Source organism: Budorcas taxicolor, chromosome Y (assembly GCF_023091745.1).
Source record: "Budorcas taxicolor isolate Tak-1 chromosome Y, Takin1.1, whole genome shotgun sequence".
Taxonomy (NCBI): domain Eukaryota; kingdom Metazoa; phylum Chordata; class Mammalia; order Artiodactyla; family Bovidae; genus Budorcas; species Budorcas taxicolor.
Window position 1 is genome coordinate 1,440,895 of NC_068936.1, and position 24,431 is coordinate 1,465,325.

The 24,431-nt window shown below is 48.1% G+C and overlaps 1 protein-coding gene across 1 annotated transcript in view; it reads right to left on the minus strand.

The window, feature by feature from the left end:
• LOC128071024 (protein Shroom2-like) overlaps positions 1–23,350 on the minus strand; it is a 143,682-nt gene extending 120,332 nt beyond the window's left edge. The window contains exon 1 of the mRNA XM_052664018.1: positions 23,186–23,350. Coding sequence (XP_052519978.1) covers positions 23,186–23,350 — 165 coding nt within the window. The remainder of the gene's footprint in view (positions 1–23,185) is intronic.
• Between the last annotated feature and the right edge of the window lie 1,081 nt (positions 23,351–24,431).

Sequence of the window (24,431 nt, forward strand, 5' to 3'; positions counted from 1 at the left end):
GCTGTGTGAACGGGACGTCTGCATAGATGGCCCATCGCTGCACGTGTAACTGAAGAACTATATTCTGGGAGTTAGTTCCCTGTGATCCAATGGTTAGGACTCGGGGCTTCCAACCACAGGGGACACGGGTTCGATCCCTGGTTGGGGGGAACTAACGTCTGCAGGTCAGCAAGCTCGGCCAAATATTTAAAGAAAGAAAAATATATGAACTACACTCTGTAAAAGCAAATCAAGTCCCTGCCAGGAGCACACAAAGAAGTGTCCTTACTGACCAGCAGAGAATGTAAATTTCACCTTTGGGAGTAAAAATTTCACAACTATACGGAGTGGTATGAGGTTCTAATTACTTTCTTGCGAAACACCAGCCTCCCTAGTAATCCAGTGGTTAAGAATCAGCCTTGCAACACAGGAGACGCGGGTTTGATTCCTGGTCAGGGAGATCCCATATGAAGAAGGCTAAGCACCAAAGAATTGATGCTTTTGAACTATGGTGTTGGAGAAGACTCTTGAGAGTCCCATATGACAAGGAGCCAACTAAGCCTGTGCGCCAAAAACTACTGAACTCTCAACCCCTACAGCCCAAGAGCCGTAACTACTCAGCCCATGTCCCTAGAGCCTGTTCAGTTCAATCAGTCATGTCCACAGCTGTGTCCGGCTCTGTGCGACCCCATGGACTGCAGCACGCCAGGCCTCCCTGTCCATCACCAACTCCCAGAGTTTACCCAAACTCATGTCCATTGAGTCGGTGATGCCATCCAACCATCTCATCCTCTGTTGTCCCCCCACTTCTCCTCTTGCCTTCAATCTTTCCCAGCATCAGGGTCTTTTCCAATAAGTCAGTTCTTCGCCTTAGGTGGCCAAGGAATTGGAGTTTCAGCTTCAGCACCAATGAAGCCCTTCCAATGAATACTCAGGACTGACTTCCTTTAGGATGGACGGCTCAGCAGCAAGAGAAGCCAGCGCAATGAGAAGCCCACACACCCCAAATAAAGACTAGCCTGCACTCACTGCAACTCGAGAAAAGTTTATGCAGCAACAAAGACACAGTACAGGCAAAAGTTAATGAACCAAAACAAAACAAAACCCCAGGCCCCTACAAATGGGGAGGGAGAGGGGGAAGACTGCCCCTGCCTCAACCCACAAACTTGCAATGGCCTGGGCTCTGTGTGATCCCAGGAATCACACAGAATAAATACAAGTCAAGCAGCAACAGGCCTGTCTTTTCAAGTCCAGATGTTTCCTTTCCAAACTTTCATTCGAGATTCGGGGCATCTAAACATGAATGACAATCAAGCAAAGCTGCACGTACCAGAAAACCCCGCACAGCTGTTTTAAAGACCGACCTATTTGATTAATACAAGTTAATTATTAGAAATTAATTATTCATTCTCCAGGGCTTCCCTGGTAGCCCAGCTAGTAAAGAATCTGCCTGCAATTGTAAGAGACTGGGGTTCGATTCCTGGGTTGGGAGACCCCTGGAGAAGGAAATGGCAACTACTACAGTGTTCTGGCCTGGAGAATTCCAAGGGCTGTATAGTCCAAGGGGTCGCAAAGACACAACAGACACAACTCACTTCACAGTTCTGCAGAAATTAAGGTTTTCTTCTTTGTTATTCAGTTCAGTTCAGTTCAGTCGCTCAGTCGTGTCCGACTTTGCTACCCCATGAATCGCAGCACGCCAGGCCTCCCTGTCCATCACCAACTCCCGGAGTTCACTCAGACTCACGCCCGAGTCCGTGATGCCATCCAGCCATCTCATCCTCTGTCTCCCCTTCTTTGTTATATGCTTGTCTAAAAAAAGCTCAATGATAAAATTCAGTACATGCCACAATTAACAAAACATATCCTTTTTAAAATTCCAAGTGAGGAGAAGGAAATGGCAACCCACTCCAGTGTTCTTGCCTGGAGAATCCCAGGGATGGGGGAGCCTGGTGGGCTGCTGTCTATGGGGTCACACAGAGTCAGACATGACTGAAGCCACTTAGTAGCAGCAGCAGCAGCAAAGATCACGGGCTTCCCTGATGGCTCAGTCAGTAAAGAATCAACCTAAAATGTGGAAGACCTGGGTTTGATCCCTGGGATGGGAAGATCCCCTGGATGAGGGCATGGCAACCCACTCCAATATTCTTGCCTGGAGAATCCCCATAAAAACAGAGGAGCCTGGCAGGCTACAGTCCATGGGGTTGCAAAGAGTCAGACACGACTCAGCAACTAAGCACACAGCACAGCAAAGATCACAGAGGACTCCTGTGTTACATTTTCAGACCTCACCCTGTAAAATCAGCACTCTAAGCTTTGTCAAAGTCTCTCACTGCTCACAGAGAAAGTTCTCTTGTCATGCCTATGTTTCTGTCTTTCCCTCCTTATTGTTCACAATGTCTTTTTTCTCCCCAGCTTCCTGTCAAACTAGGACCTAAAACAAGACATCTCCACCAGTGTGTCCAGATGCTCCACAAACTCTAGTAAAAGAATTTATCATCTTTCTCTCTGAGCCCTTTCCCCTCCACCTTTGTAGTCTACCACAGCATGTTTGGGGCTTCCCTTGTGGCTCAGCTGGTAAGGAATCCGCCTGCAATGCGGGAGACCTGGGTTCGATCCCTGGGTTGGGAAGATCCCCTGGTGAAGGGAAAGGCTACCCACTCCAGTATCCTTGCTTGGAGAATCCCACGGACTGTATAGTCCATGGGGTTGCAAAGAGTCGGATACAACTGAGCGACCTTCACTTTCACAGCACATCCCCAATTTCCTATATTACGAACATAGAAATTTCTTCCCGGCTCCCTCTCTTTGCCAGTGCCTTTTAGGTTTTCCATCAGTCTCCTGCTAACTAGATATCTTGCCACAACGCTCTTCTGTTCTAGTCCATTCGCCACACAGCCCTCAGAGAATTCATGCTAAGAATATTTATAAATGTGTGTGAGTATTGAAGTCTTGATCAAAGTTCTCCGTTTGCTCCATACTGTCTCTGAAATCAAGTTCAAACACTTGACCTTGACACAGAAGGCTCTTCTCAGCTTTTCTTCAACTCACTTCTTTAGCCTTATTTTGTATTACTCTCTCAAGAAATAAATGAATGAATAAGTAAATGAATAAATGAGGTTTTCATCTCTAAGGTCACTTGGAATCAGGAATATATCTCAATTATCTGTGTCTCTTACATTGTACTGGGTTGGCCAAAAAGTTCATTTGGGTTTTGCATAGCATCCTATGGAAAAACCCAAATGAAATTTTTGGCCAGCCCAATATCCCACAGTGCTTTGCCCACTGTGAGTGTTAAACAATAATTTCCAATAAATACATACACGAAGTTTCACTTTAAGAAAATACGATTCAGCAGAGTTGGATAAGACAAATACTAGGGTGAAACTTAATACCGAAACTGATTATAAGTACAAGAAAACTAAGAGAGGAGGAAAATTGAAAATTCTGTTTGGCCATGTAAAGGTATTCCTAATTATATTATGGGATTGCTTATGTCAACATTTACTATTCAGGTCTAATTACCATAAAGGGCCATTACATTTTTGCATATAATTAAATGTATTATATTAATTTAATTTTTTACTCCCTTATAAAATAACCTATTTATCATTTTCCTCAGTCTTCTTTCTGCTTTGTGCTCATGCCTGGTGATCTACCCAACCTTTGAAGAGTTAGAAGAAATTCTTCCCTAAAATTTTCATGGTCAGATTCTTTTTACTTTTATACTTTTAATCTACTTTCTTTGCACAAACTAAACACTGTCATAGTAAAGGACACTGTTGCCACCACTTGATGGAGTATTACACAGCCATTTAAAAATGATGGATATGAGAACTATAGCAATGTGTAAACTTGGCTATGATATCACATGAAATAAAAGCAGAAAACAAATTTACATGCAGAATAAGGCAATATATAGGATCAAAAGCTAAAAAATAATTAAGGTGGTATTGTTATAGGAATGGATTAGGGGAAGGGGGTGTCTTCTATTTTATTTCCCCTCAGTTTTCTGTAATGTGGTTATATTAATTTCAAAAGAAAAAAAACAAACAAACAAACCCTGAAGCTGTCTTCTTACTCTTTTGCCACTAAATCTCTCTTTAGCTTCCTGGCCTTCTCATTTCACATTTTTCCCAACATTAAGACTCTCATAGAACATATTTTCTGGCCCCTGAAGTAGCCACTAGTCACATATGGTTACTGAGCACTGGAAATGTGCCTAGTCCAAATTGAGATGAGCTGTAAGCAAAAAATAAACAATATAGTTCAAGAATGTGGTTTTTAAAAAAAATAAATACAAAAAACCTAATTGATAATTCTTCTATTAATTATACATTATATTTTTTTCCTAGGGCTGTCATAGCAAAGTACCATAGGCTAGAAGGCTTAAACAACAGAAACTAATTTTCTCACAGTTCTGGAAGCTAAAGTCTGAGATTAGGGCATCAGCAAGGCTGGGTTCTTCTGGGGCCCCTCTGACTGGCCTGTAGATTACTATCATCTTCCTGTCATCGTATGATACCCTCCTGTGTGTAGCTGTCTTCCAAGTTCCTCTCCATGTGAACACACAAGTTGAACAGGGTAAATGAGGCCTCAAATGGCCTCATTTTCAACCTAATGACCTCTTTCAAGAGTCTGTATGCAAATATGGTCACAATCTGAGGTTCTGGGAGTTTGGGCTTCAACATATTGTGTGGCTATAACGGAACTGTAACACATAGCAAAATGATAATATTTTGGATATATTTGGCTAAGTATAACATTATTAAAATAATAAAAGACTCTCATAATGAAAAAAAAAAAAATTCCAAGTGACACACACAAAGCTAAGCTTCCTCTTAAGCTTGTATCTGAGTCCAAAGACAGTTGACAATGTAACTCTTTTTAAAAATATTTTGCCTACACCAGGTCTTCCTTTCAGCATGAGGGATCTTTCAGTTTCATCCAGTGGGATCAAGTTCCCTGATCAAGGATCGAACCTGGGCCCCCTGCCCTGGGAGGAAGAAGTCTTAGCCACTGGACCACCAGGGAACTTCCTCTCTTTTTTGTTTTTAATTATCCCTGGTGGCTCAGACGGTGAAGAATCTGCCTGCAATGCAGGAGACCCGGGTTCAATCCTGGGCTTGGGAAGATCCCCTGGAGGAGGGCACAGCAACCCACTCCAGTATTCTTGCCTAGAGAATCCCAGGGACAGAGGAGCCTGGCAGACTACAGTCCACGGTGTCACAAAGCAAACTTTTATCTCACTTTATAGTTGCTTTATAATGTTGTGTTACTTTCTGCTGTACAGCAAAGCAAATCAGTTACACATATACCTATATCCCCTCTTTTTCAGGTTTCTTCCCCATTTAGAGACCACTGAGTAACTCTTAAAAGAACTACCTTCAAACAATGTAATTAGCTCTACAAAGATACAAAGCAAAGAATTCCAGACTGCAGGGGTGTGGGGGATTCAATATAGCTCTCCAACCAAAAACATTATTATATGCTTTGGGCTGCTGACAATCTTTTCCTTTCAGTTTTTTTCAAGACAGTTTGACTGTTTTTGCAACAAGAAAAAAGTTTCGCTATGCTAGTAATTCACAAGCACACGGGCAATTAGCACAGATAAATATCATTGTGTTTCAGTTCAGTTCAATCGCTCAGTTGTGTCCGACTCTTTGCAATTCCCGGGTCTGCAGCATGCCAGGCCTCCCTGTCCATCACCAACTCCCGGATCTTGCTCAAACTCATGTCCATTGAGTGGGTGATGCCATCCACTGTGTGTACACATTTACAAACGTGGCACAGTTCACAGAGACAGAAGCAGAGTTGCCCCAGCAGCACTGTCTCGTCAGCCTCAGCATTTCCAAGCCACAGGCAAAGAACCTCTTCACCTCCTCTGAAAGTCTAGGACCTCAAGGCCCCTGAGCTGTGATCTTCTTCATTAGCAATTATACACTGACCACACCCCCAAACGCCTTGGTGCTGGTTACTAACTCATCCCAAGTCCATCATCCTTGAGTTTTCAAACTGGACCCTAAAGTTCTGGTCAGCCTAGATCCTCTCTTGGGGTAATGACTTTTAAACACATCTACCATCTTCTCCTTGGCCCTTCTTTTATGTGAGTCCCCTCTTCCTCCCATCCTTCCAACCTTCAGGGGTTCAATGACATATTCACATGTCCCCCTTCCTCCAGCTTCCTAGGCTTCCCTTAAGCATGTCAACAGAAGAGGCTCTCCCTTGCCCACTCCCCTCATCACCCCCTTCCCCTAACCCTCAGGTGCCCACCCCAATGCCACCTTCCTACAGGCACCCGCTTTACTCTGCACTAGTCATTATCTCCCTTTCCTTGACGGTCTACCTGGCGTCTATGGTCCATTCCCTGGAGAAAAGAACAAGTGCCCGCCAAGATCATCATTAATTACTCTGATAGAGGCAGCCCGGTTGAGCCTGTCAGAGTTCAATGGGGACTGCGTGTGTGTGTGTGTGTGTGTGTGTGTGTGTGTGTGTGTGTGTGAGTCATATCTGAATCTTTGCAAAACCATGGACTGTAGCCTGCCAGGCTCCTCTGTCCAAGGGACTGGGGTGTGTGTGTGTGTGTGTGTGTGTGTTCGTCACTCAGTCCTACCTGAATCTTTGCAAACCCATGGACTGTAGCCCACTTGGCTCCTCTGTCCATGAGAATTCTACAGGCAAGGATACCAGAGTGGGTTGCCATGCCCTCCTCCTGGGGATCTTCCTGATTCAGGGATCGAACCCGCATCTCTAATATCTCCTGCAATGGCCACACGTGCCACCTGCACTTGAACCAGAGCAGTTTAGTAAAGGACAACTAACTCAGCCAGGGAGAAGGGGGCGCTCCCTGACATCACGGCAGCCACCCTCCTCTCCTCTGGCCAGCCCTCCCTGAGAGCTAAGTAGCTGGACCGGGGATTCCCTCTGCTCTGACCCACCACCACCACCCTGAACAGTTCCCAAGCGACCATGGGCAAGAAGGGGAAGGCAAAGCAACCTGGTGAAAATTAAATTATTGGTGGATGGAAAAGCTAAGGTGGAAAGAAGCTGAATCTTAGAGCATGCAGGTCTCATTTTTACATTCTTAAACGTGCAAAGAATAAGCTATGTGCTAACTGGACACCCATGGTGACCCCCAGGACAAGGTAAGTAGTCATTCTCTTTTGACAAGGGTGTAAATTAGGCTTTTGGAGAAGGAAATGGCAACCCACTGCAGTATCCTTGGAGGAGCCTAGCAGGCTACAGTCTGTGAGGTCGAAAGAGTGGGGTCGCAAGAGTCGGACAGGACTTAGCAAGTAAACCACCACCACCAAATCACGCATTATTTATTCAGTGTCTTAAGGCTAGGTGTATTAGTTAAAAAGAACACACCTAGAGACTTCCCTGATGGTCCAGTGGTGAACACTCTGAGCTCCCAATATGGGGAACCCAGGTTCCATCCCTGGTCAGGTAACTAGATTCCACACGCTGCAACTAAGACCCAACTAACTAACAGCAAAATTAAAAAAAAAATAAAATGAAAACAAAAAAGGAAAACTTTTGGAAACAAACTTACGGTTACCAAGGGGTAAGGGGGGGCAGGGGCAGGATAAATTAGGAGATTGGGATTGACACATACACACTTCTTAATACATATAAAACAGATAACTAATAAGGACCTCCTATATAGCACAGGTAACTCTACTCAATACTCTGTGATGGTCTATTTGGAAACGAATCTCAAAAAGAGTGGACATATGTATCCGCATAACTGATTCACTCTGCTATACACCTGAAACCAACACAATACTGTAAACCAACTGCACGCCAGTAAAAAGTCAAAACAAAAGGAACACTAATTTCTCTCCAGATTTCCTTTGTTGGAACGGTCTAACTCATAGCAAGTAACTGAAGAAACATGCAACAGAGGCTTATTTCTCACTCACGTCCTAGTACTCCTGGGAGGGCAAGGGGCGCTGCGGACAGCCAGCTTCCTCCCCAGGCGTTCAGGGACCTGTGTGCAAGAGGCTCTGCTCCGGAATCATGTGCATCCCAGACAACCGGGAGAGGGGAAAACAGTACAGGTTGGAAACAGGCCTGCCTGCATCACTTCTACTTGCATCTGATTGGGTAGAATTGTCACATGGCCTCATAGCCACAAGGGACGCTGGGAAGTGTAGTCCAGCAGCACATCCAGAGGGAAGAAGAGACTGTCTCCAGTTCATAGCCCCCAAGGTATGCTGGGAAGTGTAGTCCAATAGCCCCCAAGGGCCACTGGGAAGTGTAGTCCAGTGGTGCATCCACAAGGAAGAGGAGACTCAGTCTAGAGTGCACAGCCCCAAGGGACACTGGGAAGTGTAGTCCAGCAGCGCATCCACAAGCAAGAGGAGACTCTGTCTCCAATGAGCAGATAGCATCTCTACCAAACCCGTAGGTCCAACTCCATGCCCTCAAAGATCTTCTACTACCACAAAGCCAAGCAAGTGAAGAAATGGAGTTTGTTGTCATGGGGACAGTTAACTTTCACCTTTCCTATTTTCCCTTCCGAAACCACTTTTTTTAAATACCATTTTTGTGGGAGGGAGGTTCAGGATGGGGAACACATGTGCACCCATGGTTGATTCATGTGAATGTATCACAAAAACCACCACAATACTGTAAAGTAGTCAGCCTCCAATTAAAATAAATTTTAAAAATAAATAAAAATCCCATTGGTATTGAATATCACATTGGTCTGAAAGAATATCTTTCAAGAATATTATACAAAGAAAAAAAATCTGTATTTTTCAGAACAAGTTTTGGTGGAGAAAAGGGAATAATCACTTGCAGCGAGCTGTAAATAATTAATGTACTGGTGTTGGGCATTAGATGAGTTTCTGAATTAAATGCTTTTCTACAAATCCAATTCTAAATGGTCCAAATCAGTATCAAAATCTCTAGGAGACCTATTAAAATGCTGCCACACAAAATCCACGTTAAAGTCTTTCCACGGTAAATTACCAGTTCAAAACATTAACACTACTTTTCATAGCTTTCCAAATTCTTTTTTTTTAAATGTTTTATTTTGTATTGGAGTATAGCTAATTAACAAACAATGCTGTGATGGTTTCAGGTGAACAGCAAAGGGACTCAGCCATACATACACACGAATCCACTGTCCCCCCCCCCCCCCCCCCCCCAATGCAGTTCAGTTCAGTTCAGTTGCTCAGTCATGTCCGACTCTTTGTGACCCATGAATCACAGGACGCCAGGCCTCCCTGTCCATCACAAACTCCCAGAGTTCACTCAGATTCACGTCCACAACACCCCTCCTATTCAGGCTTCCACATAACACTGAGCAGAGTTCCCTGTGCTGGACAGCAGGTCCTTGTTGGTTCTTCATGTTAAATACAGCAGTGTGTCCATGTCCATCCCAGACTCCCTAACTATCCCTTCTCCCATCCTTCCCCCTGGGAACCATAAGGTTATTACAGAGTATTGAGCAGAGTTCCTGTGCTGGACAGTAGGTCCTTCTTGGTTATCCATGCTAAATACAGCAGTGTGTCCATGTCCGTCCCACAGTTTTCCAAATTCTTAACAAAGCAGAAAGAGGTGGGGAGAAGGGAAGAAGAGGGAGGAGAGACGGAATTTAAATCTACCACAACTAGCTTTCCTTACTGTCTCATTTCATCCCCATGTTAATAATATACTTAAGTGAGAGTGATTCTAGTTTGATGGCCAGAACAATTAAGGATCAGCAAAGGTTCCGGATGGACAGTAACATCTAGCTATGCCTTGAGACATTCCCTCCCAACTGGAACCACCATGGCCAGGCCAGCGATGACCACTCTGACCTCACCAGGCAAGGCAGGGTTCCTCTAAACTGGCAAACCTCACGTCAACTTTTGAACCTGCCCTACACCAGAAAGCTGTTCTCACTGGAGGAAAATAGTATCCAACAGAGATGTGCCTGGCCCCAAAGAAACAATCAAAGCAGTGGCCTTTCAAGACAGCCCCAGGAAGCAGCCTGGCTAGATCACTCACCCGGGCAGGTCACCCTGAACCAGATGGTCACCTGCTCTTAAACGCCGTCAGACAGCAAGGTCCCCCCACTAGACATTCAGACTGAGCCTCCAACAGAGCAGACAGAAGCCACACACAGACACACACACAGCAGCAGAGCTCAGAAATGGAATCTACGCAGAAGACATTTTTAAAAGCCAGTTTGATATACTCACAGATATGAAAGAAGAACCATGAAACAGGATCAGTATGGTATCAAAAAGGAACATTCAAGAGCAATAACCCTGGTGGCTCAGTGGTAAAGACTCCGCCTGCAAGTGCAGGAGACACGGTGCAATCCCTGGGCCAGTCAGAACCCACAGGCTGCGGAGCAACTAAGCCCAAGCACCACACTGTTTCTTTAGGTTCTTTAATAACCAGTAAATCAATAATATGGACTTCCCTGGTGGCTCAGATGGTAAAGCATCTGCCTGCAATACGGGAGACCCAGGCTCGATCCCTGGGTTGGGAAGCTCTCATGGAGAAGGAAATGGCAACCCACTCCAGTATTCCTGCCTGGAGAATCCCAGGGATGGAGGAGCCTGGTAGGCTACAGTCCATGGGGTCGCAAAGAGTCAGACACTACCGAGCGACTTCACTTCACTTCACTTCACCACAACTACTAAGCCTGTGATCTCAAGCCTGCACTCTTTTAAAAGCACACATTTAAAACTTAACTGAGGGGCTTCCCTGGTGGCTCAGTGGTAAAGAATCTGCCTTGTGATGTGGGAGTCACAGGTTCAACCCCTGATATGGGAAGATCCCACATGTGGCTGAGCAACTAAGCCTCTGAACCACAACTACTGAGCCTGTGCTCAGCAGCAAAAGAAACCACTGCAATGAGAGGCCCACGCATTGCAACTAGAGAAAACCCAACGCTGCATCAAAGACCCAGCACAGCCAAAAAGAAATGAAATTTTTGAAAAAGAAATAAAAAGGTACTTTAGAAAAACTTCTTACAGGAAGCACACTGATTGAAACCACCCACCCTGGCCAGGTACCATAGTAACTATTTGCATGAGTTGTTTCATGACAGGAGATCCTGGTAAGGAATACATAACTAATAAGCCACCACCAACCGGAAGAGTTCGGGAAAGGTCAGAAGGAGACACTGCGTGTCCGTCCACTTCCCAGAATCCCTCTCGCTAGCATTCATCTTGGCTGAGAGATGCCTGTGCCACCAGGAAAGACTCTGAATTAGAATGACTGGTCAAAGATCACCCAGAAACTAATCCCATCACCATAAAACCCAACATTGCAAGCCATGCGGCAGAGCAGTTCTCCTGGGTTCCCTTACCCTACTGCTCTCCACCTGGGTGCCCTTTCCCAATAAAATCTCTTGCTTTGTCAGCACATGTGTCTCCTCAGACAATTCATTTCTGAGTGTAAGACAAGAGCCCAGTTTTGGGCCCTGGAAGGGGTCCCTCTTCCTGCAACAAACTCAGTGGTTTGGAAGACACGGTAGCATGCCATCTCCCCAGACGAACCAAAGTAGAGAGAAGAGAAAAATAAGACCAAAAAAAAATCAGAGCCAGCCCAAAGGATGAAGAGCCAGAAGGGCTTGTTGTCTTCCCAACAATACTGCACACCAGCAGAGATGAGAACACCAGCTACAAAGAAAGTGCAGAGGGAAAACTGTCTCCAACTCTGCCCTCTATACCCAACAATCCAGTTACTGTCATGGTACGTTAATGACATTTTCAAACAAAGAAGGTCTCAAAAGACACTCCCCCACTGGTGTGTCTGAATACAGAAAATGATTTTTTGCAATTTGGGAAGATGTAGAGGATAAATTAATGATACTCAGGAAATAAGGCAAAGAAACAAAACCTATCATTAACATCGGTGATAATGAAAACTTGGTGTAGGGGAAAAAAAAAATTCAGAGTTTCCACCACCAGGTTCAGCAGTGTTGGCACTGGCATTCAAAAAAGCATATGGAGTGCCAGCATGGGAGATCCCACCCATGACAAGGTCATGCGGAAGAGCCTGACAGGGCAAGGCAGATCAGGTCTCAAGGGATCCTCTGCCCGAGCATCTACCCCGAAACCAGAATCTGTCTGTTTTATTATTTCATGTCTCTCACCAACACATCTGACATTAACGGGGGGCTGTCCCCGACCACCTTTCTCTAAAGAAAATTAACGTAGAGCTCTAGTTAATAAGTCTCCTGGGGGTAATTGGAGTGTTTCAATTCAGACCCCTCTGGTAGCTTTCTAACTTGCCTTACAGGTTTATCCGGACTTCTTACAACTACGCATTTGATGGTTTACAGCCTCCCAACCTCGAGAAGCACAGGAAGCTTAAAAATTCTAGGAATGTAGAGCATTTTGAGAAGTTAAAAATCATTAGAATAGAACTGGTTAAGGGTTTCATTGTTGAGCCAATACTTGCTGCCAAGTTTTCATATCCTTTATTTGTTGGGTACCCGGGAGTGCACTAATTAATATAGTTGGTATATAGAAAAAACAAGTAGCAACATTAGATCTTTGAGTTAAGCACTTTCTTTGTTGTAACCCACTGCACCTTTGTTCTATAAGGATGTAAGGATGTAACTTTATTTAGTAATTTGAGGGTGATGCAGATTAAAGAAAAACACTTCAAGGGAAAATGAGTTTTTTGGTTGATTAACATTTATCAAGGAAAAAAGCCATAAAATGTTAACAGGCCTCCTGGCCAGAAGACAATGTAACTCACCTGAGATCTTTGAGTTAAGCACTTTCTTTGTTGTAACCCACTGCACCTTTGTTCTATAAGGATATAAGGATGTAACTTTATTTAGTAATTTGAGGGTGATGCAGATTAAAGAAAAACACTTCAAGGGAAAATGAGTTTTTTGGTTGATTAACATTTATCAAGGAAAAAAGCCATAAAATGTTAACAGGCCTCCTGGCCAGAAGACAATGTAACTCACCTGAGACCTTTTGTATACGGAAAGATATGCATAAAGAAAGCCTGGTTATTGATAACGGTCAGGACTGCTGCCCCTGCATGACTCTGCATCTTCCATTTTGTAAAACTTAAGGTATATAAGCACTTTTTGAAAATAAAGTTATGGGGTTTTTGCACAAACTTGGCCTCCCTCATGTCAATTCTTTCTCTCTCTCTTTCTCCCTCTCCTTCCCTCCCTTTTTCAGGCTGATCCCTTGGAACACAGAGGGTCTCTGCGTTCACTTTTCTGCCCGGGCTTCTAAGACCACGTGAGAGGGACTCCAAGGTGGGGCACCCTCCGCTATTCAAGTGGGCGCCTGTGGCCTACGTGAACAGAGCAAGTCTCTTGTCTTGAGACTTTATTAGTTTTTTGTGTAAACCAAGGAATATCAGTCTTTTTCTCTCCTCTATTTTCTTAACTGTTTTCTTATCTCTCTATATATCTCTAAGTCTATAAACCTGTATCTATATACCTCTCTTGCCTCGCTGTCCATGCTTCGGATACCCTGGATCCAACCGGGGCTGGACCCCAGTACATAATCAGTGAAAACTGCTAATCTGGTGGTTCTCAAAGTGGAAGATTTTTGTTCCCCCGGCAGGGGACACCTGGCGAAGCTTTTTTGATCATCTCGACTACAGGAGATGGAGATGTCTGTGCAGGCATCTCATGGGTGACGTCTGAGGTGTTATCCATCAGCCCACACTGCACAGGACAGTGCCCACCACAAAGAATTATGTGGTCCCAGAGGTTAAAAGCGCTAAAGCTGAAAAAAACCCCTCTTCTGTCCAAAATTATGGTCGTAGTTATATTGGGAAGTTGGGGGCCCCAAGTTATGTGTCTGTGTAGTTGGTGGGCAGGAGGTACGTGGAAAAGAGACCACATCCCAAGTGGGAAGTCACCCAGAAACAGAACAAATAAAAGCAATAGCAAGATAGAATGTAAGCAAATGCCCAAAGAAATTAGCTGAAAAGTTTCAACAGCTTCTCTAGAGGAAAAAGCAAGTGGGGAGCTGCTGGGTTTAATAACAAGCCCCAAAGAACTATTTGATTATTTAAACTGTGGGAGAGTCACTTTGATAAAAAATAAAAGCAAAACTCAAAAAGATACACTAACTAACTACTGCTTCCTTTCCCTCACTTGAAGAAGTAAAAATGTTGCCTTTAGAGCCCTCACTGTAATCTACCCTGCCTGGGTTCTCTTGAACTTTCACAATTCACTGTTGATCTGTAAGTTTTGGTCACTTTGGAGGCTACCCCTAAAGTGACCAAAACTTTCAGATCAAAGGCGAAAGCAATGGTACCCCACTCCAGTACTCTTGCCTGGAAAATGGACAGAGGAGCCTGGTAGGCTGCAGTCCATGGGGTCGATAAGAGTCGGACACGACTGAGCAACTTCACTTTCACTTTTCACTTTCATGCACTGGAGAAGGAAATGGCAACCCACTCCAGTGTACTTACCTGGAGAATCCCAGGGACGGCAGAGCCTGGTGGGCTGCCATCTATGGGATCGCACAGTCAGACATGACTGAAGCGACTTAGCAGCAGCAACAGCAGCAGAAGCTACCCCAACTCTCTTCAATTCATCCAACCAAGGCGGTAGGTACTGCCTCCAACTTTATAACCAGGAGATTAAAATGTGACTGTGCAATTCAGAACATCCTGGTTTTCAGAACAGTCTGATTTGTTCAAACTTGAAATAAAGTTGTTGTTCAGTAAGCCATGTCCAACTCTTTGCGACCCCTTGGACTGTAGCACAACAGGGTTCCCTGTCCTTCATCAGCTCCCAGAGCTTGCTCAAACTCATGTTCATTGTGTCAATGATGTTATCTGTCTCATCCTCAATTGCCCCCTTGTCCTCCTGCCTTCAACCTTTCCCAGCATCAGGGTCTTTTCCAATGAGTCAGCTTTTCGCATCAGGTGGCCAAAGGATTGGAGCTTCAGCTTCAACATCAGTCCTTCCAATGAATATTCAAGGCTGATTTCCTTTAGCATGAACTGGTTTGATCTCCTCGCTGCCCTGGGAACTTTCAAGAGTCTTCTCCAGCACCACAGTTTTAAAGCATCAATTCTTCAGCAGTTAAGCTTTCTTTATGGTCCAACTCTTACGTCCAAACATGACTACTGGAAAAACCATAGCTTTGACTGTACGGACCTTTGACAGCAAAGTGATATCTCTGCTTTTTTAAATGAGATTTATTTATTTATTTGGCTGTGCCAGGTCTTAGTCATGGCATGTAGGAGCCAGTTCCTCGACCAGGGATCAAACCCAAGCCCCCTGCATTGGGACTGCAGAGTCTTAGCCACTGGGCCCCCAGGGAAGTCCCTCTGCTTTTTAATACATTGTCTAGGTGGTCATAGCTTTCCTTTCAGGGAGTAGGCATCTTTTAACTTCATGGCTATAGTCACTGTCCACAGTCATTCGGGAGCCCAAGAAAATAAAATCTGCCACCATTTCCACTTTTCCCCCCATCTATTTGCCATGAACTGATGGGATGGTTGCCATGATCTTAGTTTTTTTGAATGTTGAGTATTAAGCCAGCTTTCTCACTTTCCTCTTTCATCCTCATCAAGTGACTCCAATTATTTTTTCAATGATAACCTACTGTGCTTGTACTTAGACAAGTTTCCCCAAAGAGGGGCCTTAACATCCCTACTGGTCAATGCAAGAGGCTCTGTGTATCACAGAGCCATGCAGATATCTGATCCACCCAGGTAACAGGAAAACAATTGTTCTACAAGTTACACCCTCCCTCTCTGGAACACTGGCAAGCTTTTTTTTTTTTTAAAAAAAGACCAAAAAAGAACCATGCAACCCTGAGCACTTTCAAAGTCCTTCATGTGGGTGGAAGGTTCAGCCTGGGAGAGCTCAGCTTGCAGAAATTTCTCCTCAAAGGATGGCCTGACTGCGGTGCATGAAAAGTAAAAGAGATAACGAGACTGAATAAAAAGTCTGTTCAGCCTTTAAATCCTGAAATAATCTCGTTGGCTGTTTACACTGTGCCCAGTATACAAGGAGCAAAGCTCCCCAGGGCCCCAAAGAAATTCACAGACCCAGGTTTATTTGTACACTGACACAGAGCCTGGTTTCTTCGGCTGCGAAATAAAAAGGTGAGTGAAGAAATCCCAGCTAGTTAGGACAAGGTGAAAACCACTAAATTTTTTTATGAGTCTTTCATTGTCCTTCTCCTTTCTACATTTAGCTCTCGGGCAAAGTCATTTTCTTTTTTCGAAGGGTGAACGTTAGGACATGTTCCAAACTACTCATAACTGGACCAGGAAGGGCAAAATCCTTCCCGGTGGGGAAGTGTGATGCAAACCTCAAGTTTACAGCTTTTCATGCTTAGAAGCCTCTGGGTTTATGCATGAGTCAAGATGAGCTGGGAATTCTGAGGTGGCGCTAATATGTTAAAGAACCCAACCACCAATGCAGGAGACTTAAGAGATACAGGTTCGATCCTTGGGTCGGGAAGATCCCCTGGCAATGCAAATGGACAACCCAGTCCAGTATTCTTGCCTGGAGAATCCCACGGACAGAGCAGCCTGGTGGGCTACAGTCCATGGGGCCGTAAAGAGTCGGACATACTGAGTGACTAACATGTAACAAGCTAATAGGAGAGGAAGAATACACCCTCCTCCTCCACCCTCTGCACCTCAAAGCTCCAGCACCAGAGCTGGGGGTGGGACCGGACGGAAGGTTTTTTGTGCAACTTCCCATCCCCACATGGAAAACACGTCCTGAGAACCAGAGGTGAGAACTCACAGGACCCAAAGAGGCAGAGGCTGGCACAGGGGGAGAAAGACACATCAGAAGGCCAGTTGGCAGGCAGGTCTACCAACTGCAAAGGTATTTCAGCATGGGGCGGGGGGGACTCACCCCCACCTTTTATTTTAAACCACACTGTGAATTTTCAAATACAAACATGTCTTTGGAACTCCACTCTTCCTCCAAACAGACACAAACTGCAGCTGGCCTCAAAGTGGCCAGGACCTCACCATGCCCAGGAGTTGCCCTGGCTACCATAGTACCCGAGGTAGCTAAGCTGGAGGAGTCCAGCCCTTACCCACCCACCTTTTCTGTCTATGGAGCCCTGGGAAACCGGCTGTGGGATTCTGCTTCAACACAGACATCAAGCAAAACGCAGAGAGGCTGAGATAAATCAGTTCCCAATCCATAGCTCTGGGCTTCCCAGGTGGGCTCAGCGGTAAAGAATTTCTCACCTGCCAATGCAGAAGCTGCAGGTTCGATCCCAAGGGTCAGGAAGATCCCCTGGAGGAGGAAATGGCAACCCACTCCAGGATTCTTGCCTGCAGAAACCCACGGACAGAGGAGCCTGGCAGTACATGGGGTCGCAAACAGTCAGACAGGACTTGTGACAAAACCAAAATTCACACTCACTGACATGAATGAATCAGCCATGGGTGTACCTGTGTCCCCCATCCCAAATACCCCCTTCCACCTCCCTCCCCATCCCATCCCTCTGGGTTGTCCCAGTGCACAGGCTTTGAGTGCCCTTTTCAAATGTGGACTGGTCAGCTATTTCACATATGCTAATATACATGTTTCAAAAACCACCACAATATAGTAATTAGCATCCAATTAAAATAAATTAATTTTTTTTAATGAAAAAAAAATTCACAGCTCACGTCTACAGATGCCCTGTTTTCAAAACCTTCAATGGTCATTGACAAAGAGCCTGGCTCTTGGGGGGGCAAATATGGGGACATCAGTGACAACAGCTTGTCCCAACGAGGGGTTACCGGGTCACCAATCAGCATGACTCAGCACAACCCATAAAAAACGCAGCCCCTTTCAGACCACAAGGCGACCCACCAACGGCTCTGAACCTTCACTATCAGGAGGACCTCTGAATTGGGACATCACTCACCTGGCTGTGTGGGCCAATCGCACCCACCCCGACCCCCCAGTGTGTGTCCTGATTCCCACCCCCCCCAGCCGGCCTTCAGCTTGCAAACTGGGAAGGACATTTAAAGACATAGCCTTGAGTCCAGTGAGGGGTTTAAGGGTCTGGAGACCCAGGAGAGGGGTCGCACTGGCCAGTTCCCTGCCCCCGCACCTCCCCAGGAGGTCCTGGTCCCCAAGAGGCAACCTGAAACTCATCAAGGTCCCAAAGGAGCCACCCCTGGGACCGGGGAAGGCCCAGATGACTGTCTTTCTTCTGGCGGCGCTCAAGGAAAGGCTCTGGCATTCCCGGTTGGAGGGGAAAGGGGAAGGAGGGGAATCTAAGATGTGATGAAAAGGAGAAGCAAGGCTTCATTCCTTCCAGAGGTTAACAAACATTCCTGAGGCCTCAGGGGGCCTGCTGACACCCAGCTGGCACACTTCAGGCTTTCCAGTGAATACCCCGGTGGCCCTTCTGGAATCTGAGCATCTCCACAGACATTTCAGAAGTCAGGCCCTCTCCCAACCACCCCCCTACTGGCCCACCCCACCCAAGTCTTCCACTTGCTGAGCTGATGGAGAGGAACTCCCACCAACTGTAGCGTTCAACCTATGGGCAACACTCCTGAGAGGGCCCGCATCAAAGCAGAGCCTCGGAGATGCGAACACATCAAGGTCTCTGGAGTTCCTTAGGGCAGGGATGTTATTTCTGCTGCACACACACACAGAACAAAAAAACGGCCTTTTGTGTTTTTTTTTCCCCTGGCCCTGGTAAACCACAAGCTTACAAGTCAGTGTCAAGGTGCTGAATGGTTACAAATCTTGCTGGCTGCTTTTCTGGGGGACTGAGTCCATGTGGCTCAGCTGGTAAAGAATCTGCCTGCAATGTGGGAGACCCGGGTTCGATCCCTGGGTTGGGAAGATCCCCTGGAGAAGGGAACGGCTAACCCACTCCAGTATTCGTGGGCTTCCCTAGTGGTTCAGCTGGTAAAGGATCTGCCTGCAATTCAAGAGACCTGGGTTCTATCCCTGGGATTGAACCTGCCCTGGGTTGGGATCTGGCCTACCCATGGACTGTTTACTCCAGGCGGTCACAAAGACTCAGACACGACCGAGAGACTTTCACTTCACTCACCACGCATGCACTTGAGATTCCAACAATGCCACTCTGGGGGTGCCAGGGTCCCTTTAACCTTGACTCTGACCCAGACAAAAGGCAGTTCCTTGGCCAGCAGCCACCGCTGAGCACCCATAAAACACAGCTCTCAGCAGTTCCTGCTCCCATTTCCTTTTCTCCAGCTACAAAAAATGCAGATGAAGCAAGTATTTGTTTGAGTTTTACTATGTAAATAAAGCCTATTATCAGGGCCAGCGCCGAGGAAGAAGACAGTCTTCCCCATCCCAGGGGCCCCCAAGCACCTTCAAAAAGAAGAATAAAGCACAGCTTTCCAAGCTAAAATCCTTTCAAAGCAAAAGTGGCATACAGTTCATCTGCTGCTGCTGCTGCTAAGTTGCTTCAGTCATGTCGGACTCTGTGCGGCCCCATAGATGGAAGCCAACCAGGCTCCCCTGTCCCTGGGACTCTCCAGCCAAGAACACTGGAGTGGGTTGCCATTTCCATCTTCAGTGCTCTAGCGAGGGCGATTTTGTGCCAGGGGGCATGTGGGCAAGACACTTTCGGTTGTCACACATGGGAGAGGGGGTTACACTGCCAGTGGGTCCAGGCTAGAGTTGCTCCTAGACACCCTACAATACACAGGAAAGGACCGCCCCCCACACACACCCCACTCAGCTAAAAAGGATCCAGCCCAGAACATCAGAAGTGCCAAGGCTGAAAAGCCCTCATGGCGGTAGTAGTGGTGGTGTTAATTTCACTTCTCAGTCGTGTCCGACTCTTGATAGGCTCCTCTGTCCGTGGAATTCCCCAGGCAAGAATTCTGGAGTGGGTTGCCATTTCCTTCTCCAGGGAGATCTTCCCCACCCAGGGATCGAACCCATGTCTCCAACTGGAGAAGAAGCAGAAATATGCAGGGTCAAGATCTGACCCTCAGGGCCCTTCTCAAGATGTGACCTCAGGGCCGTTCCATTTATAAAATGGGCTAATAAAACTCCATCAGGAAATCAGGGACTGAGCTAGCCTAGTTCTTGGTATCACCTCTAGCTCAAAGCTGTACACTCCCAGGAGGCTTTCAACCAAGACATTCGTCATCATACATCTTACACAGGATCAGGCTTCTTCCAAGTCAGATTCTGTTAGAAATGAGCTGTAAAATACCCCAGCGCTTTAACATGTAACCATGTAATTTCTTAAATGTAAAAAAAGCTATTAGAAGACCGATTATTTAATGAGCCCTAGAGATGTTTCAGAGAAGGCAATGGCACCCCACTCCAGTACTCTTGCCTGGAAAATCCTATGTACGGAGGAGCCTGGTGGGCTGCAGCCCATGGGGTCGTGAAGAGTCAGACACGACTGAGCTACTTCACTTTCAGTTTTCACTTTCACTCATTGGAAAAGGAAATGGCAAACCACTCCAGTGTTCTTGCCTGGAGAATCCCAGGGGTGGGGGAGCCTGGTGGGCTGCCATCTATGGGGTCGCACAGAGTTGGACACGACTGAGGTGACTTAGCAGCAGCAGCAGATATGTTTCAGTAGCTACTGGGAAAGAAAAGACTCAAAGCTTGGATTAATCCAAATTCTGGTGGTGGAACACTTTTCCCCAGTCTCCATCACAACAACCTACTTTCATTTTTTAAGAGATTATAATGGGCACACTTTTCTCCATCCTTTCCTAATAAAGTGACAGTTAATTACTTTAGTTGTTAACAACCAGCTGTTGGATCATGAGCAAACATCACTGATGACTTAATCCAGCAGAAAATGCAAGCGGGTGAAACACTGCCAATACCACACAATACAATGTGTGGTTAAAAAATACACATGCGCGTGTGACAGCATGCACCTGTGCATGTATATACACAAGTGTGAGTGGAAATTTAGCACGGGCATCCCAAACTGTCCTGAATCCTCTCCATCCTAAGCAAAGAAACCACATTATCTCCAGTCACAGTATAACACCTATAAAAACCAAGCAGCAGTTTAAGGGAGGGACATAGGAGCATGTCAGGTTAAAATCACAAGCAGCTTTATTTCTGCAAAACCCTGAAGCATGATCTGGAAAGGCAGAGTGTGTACACTGCCACCAGTCTAGCCAAACAAAGACACACACACACATGAAGAGTGTGTACACTGCTACCAGTCTAGCCAGAGACACACACAGAAACTCACACAGACTCACACACACACAGTGTGTACACTGCTACCAGTCTAGCCAAACAAAGACACACACACACATGCAGAGTGTGTACAATGCTACCAGTCTAGCCACAAAGACAGACACACACACACACAGTGTGTACGCTGCTATCAGTCTAGCCACACAGACACACACACACCCACGACACACACACAATCCCACACCAGACATACACAGCCCCACACACCCAAACCATAGCAACTACCAGGAGAGCCCATCAGGGGCTAAATCAGGAGCCAACAGCCCCCAGTGGTCTGCACAGGCCCTGGTTTGTGTCCACAGGCTCTACCGCCCCCTCCTTTGGTTTGTAGAAGGGGCCCCTCTTGCACAGGAAGATGTAATGCCACTAAGAACTCGGTGGTTGGGGTGTTACGACTTGGGGTACAGAGAAAGGGGGAGGTACTCTGAAATCCTCTTCCCCACCTTCCGGTAAAACAACTGAATTTTTAGGCCAGTTTTCTTACCCAGTGGAAGCCCCCAAAGCAAGACACTACCTTCAGCAATGTTGTACCACTTATTCGATCTGCTCTAACAACAGATCCTAGGAAGACAGCTTGAATTGGATCTGCGTGTGTCCCTTTTTAAAAGAAACACCTGAAGGTCTAAAGGTTTGGGGGATTCACCTGGTATCTTTTTAACCTTTACCATCCAAAATGTCTGGTGAAACGCATTATTTAAAAGGCTCAAGCTACTATGCTGTAAGGCATATGCAGGGAGCACCACACCTGCAGAAAGTCTGCCCACTAAGCTGCCTCCCACTTTTCAAAGAGTTCAATGCATTAATAGGTTGCACCTGGGTGAAACTTACAACAACAAAGATACTCAACCCCCAGTTCAACAAAAATTCTGTGCAGGTTTCCCCTCAGAGTCTCTAGTTTATAACCATAAAAAAATGAGAGAAAATAAAAAGATTAGTTTTGGTCTCTCATTTGTTATCTAGGTAACAAAGCCACACCACCTCCTAAATTCAATCCGGTGGGGCAGGTTAGTAGTCAGTTCAGTGCTTCCAGCCATGGTGAAGCAGAAAAGCAGAGAAAAAAACAGTAAGTCACCTTTAAACGCTTCTGAGAGCCAAGAATTTTTTTGCATTTTAAAGAGAACTTTGTCCCCAGGAATGGTGCGGCCCAGACCTTCCAAGAGAAACTGACCAAGAGACAGTTTTAAACAGGGGAAAACCAAACGACTGGTTTGTGTGTGTGTTTTACGGGTTTATACAGGCTCAGCTGCTAAGTCTCAATACGAGTTTTCTATTTCGAGGCAAAAAAATTCAAAGTTCTAAAGTAAACCCTACACACACACACACACACGCGCACACGCACACTCAATTCGGTCGCTGAGTCGTGTTTGACTCTTTAAGACCCCATGGACGCACACACTAGCAACTTATTATCAAATTCCACTTTTATAAAGGGCTCTGAAAACTTTCAGTTTTGTTTTGGTTTTTTTTTGCAAGTATCCAGGGGGCCGCGGATCTAGGGCAGTAAGCCAAACGTCAGTAAATATTGATGGGCTTTTGGGAATGGAGAAGCTGGCCTGCCGGCAGCTGCTCGCCCACACGTCCTAGAGATAAGGGGTGCGGGTCCAAGGCGGGGTGCAGAAACACGCACCCGGACAGGCTAACACAGGAGGGGCAGGCTCTGTCCACCCGGCGCACGTGGGAACGTTCCCCCCAGACCTTTGGGCTAGCCCGCCTGTACAGACCACCACTAGCGAGGCCGGGAGTGACAGCGGAGGGCCGGGCCCCTTCCAAGAGGGGGAGGGGAGAGATCTGAAACAGGAGCCATTGAAACTATCCGCGGCGCCGGGAGCCAAAAAGGGCTGGGAAACAAGGCACGGCGGCCCAGGTGGCGCCCGGACCACACACCTAAGGCGGCTCCCAGCGCCCCACGTTCTCGCGGGGAACCCCTGCAAACGCGTGTCCCGGGGCGGGGCGCCACCCGAACCCCCCCGCCCCCGCCCGGCGCTCCCGACCTCGACGAATCCCCCGCCCCTCGAGGCCACCTCCCGGCTGTCACCGTGCAAGTCCCACGCACCCCCTCACCTTGGTGATGACCAGCGGCTCGCCGTGCTCGCGGCCGCCCTTCAGGGTGAAGCCCCAAGGGGCGCCGCCGCTCAGCTGCACCTCCACCAGGCGCCCGCCATTGGCCGCCCGCGCCTCGGCCTCCGCCAGTCGCTCCGGCCGCGCGTGGGGCTCAGCGCCCTCCATGGCGCGGGGCGCAGAGGCGGCGCGGCCGCTCAGGCCCCCGAGGCGCCCGACCCACACGCTCCGGAGAAGCCCAACCGGCCGAGGGCAAACTTGAGCTGCAACTTGCAAGGAAAGTCTCGGCCGGGGGCGGGAGGGAGCACCGAGACCTCACCGCGCTGCGCACGGGGGAAGGCGGGCCTCGGAGAGGGCGGACCCACGGGGAGGGGGCGGGCCCAACGGGGAGGGGGCGGGGAAACGTGGGGAGGGGGCGGACCCGCGGGGAGGGGGCGGGGGGGGAGGGAGAGGGGGGAGGGGGCGGGGGGGGAGGGAGAGGGGGGAGGGGGCGGGGGGGGAGGGGGCGGGGGGAGGGGGCGGGGGGGGAGGGAGAGGGGGGAGGGGGCGGGGGGGGAGGGAGAGGGGGGAGGGGGCGGGGGGGGAGGGAGAGGGGGGAGGGGGCGGGGGGGGAGGGAGAGGGGGGAGGGGGCGGGGGGGGAGGGAGAGGGGGGAGGGGGCGGGGGGGGAGGGAGAGGGGGGAGGGGGCGGCGGCGGCGGGGAGGCGGCGGCGGCGGCGGCGGCGGCGGCGGCGGGGAGGGGGCGGCGGCGGGGAGGCGGCGGCGGCGGCGGCGGCGGCGGCGGGGAGGGGGCGGCGGCGGGGAGGCGGCGGCGGCGGCGGCGGGGAGACGACCGGTGGGGGTGGGCCTGAGGAGAGTCGCTGGGCCCAGCGCGCGCTTGGAGAAACAGGGCGGGGTGCATGAGACGGGGTTTGGCTCGCGTCACGCGCGAAAGAACGGGGGGCTCTCGCCCCGCTCGCAGGAAGTGGGACTCTCGTCGCCCCGTGGGGAGAGCTAGGCCCGCGGGCGCAGGAACCGGGGTCTGGCGCCGCGCGTGCCGGGGGCGGCTCCGGGCACGTAGGAAGGGGGACTAGCGCCGCCGGTGGCCGGGGCCCCCGCGCGCACAAGAGGGGAGGCTCGCGCCACGCCGCGTGAGCAGGAACTGGGTGGGGGCTCGCACCGCGCGCGCCGGGATAAGGAAGGTCTGGCCCGCGTGCGAAGGAACAAGGGTGTTCGCGCCGCGCCGCGCCGCGCGCAGGAAAGGGTGTGTG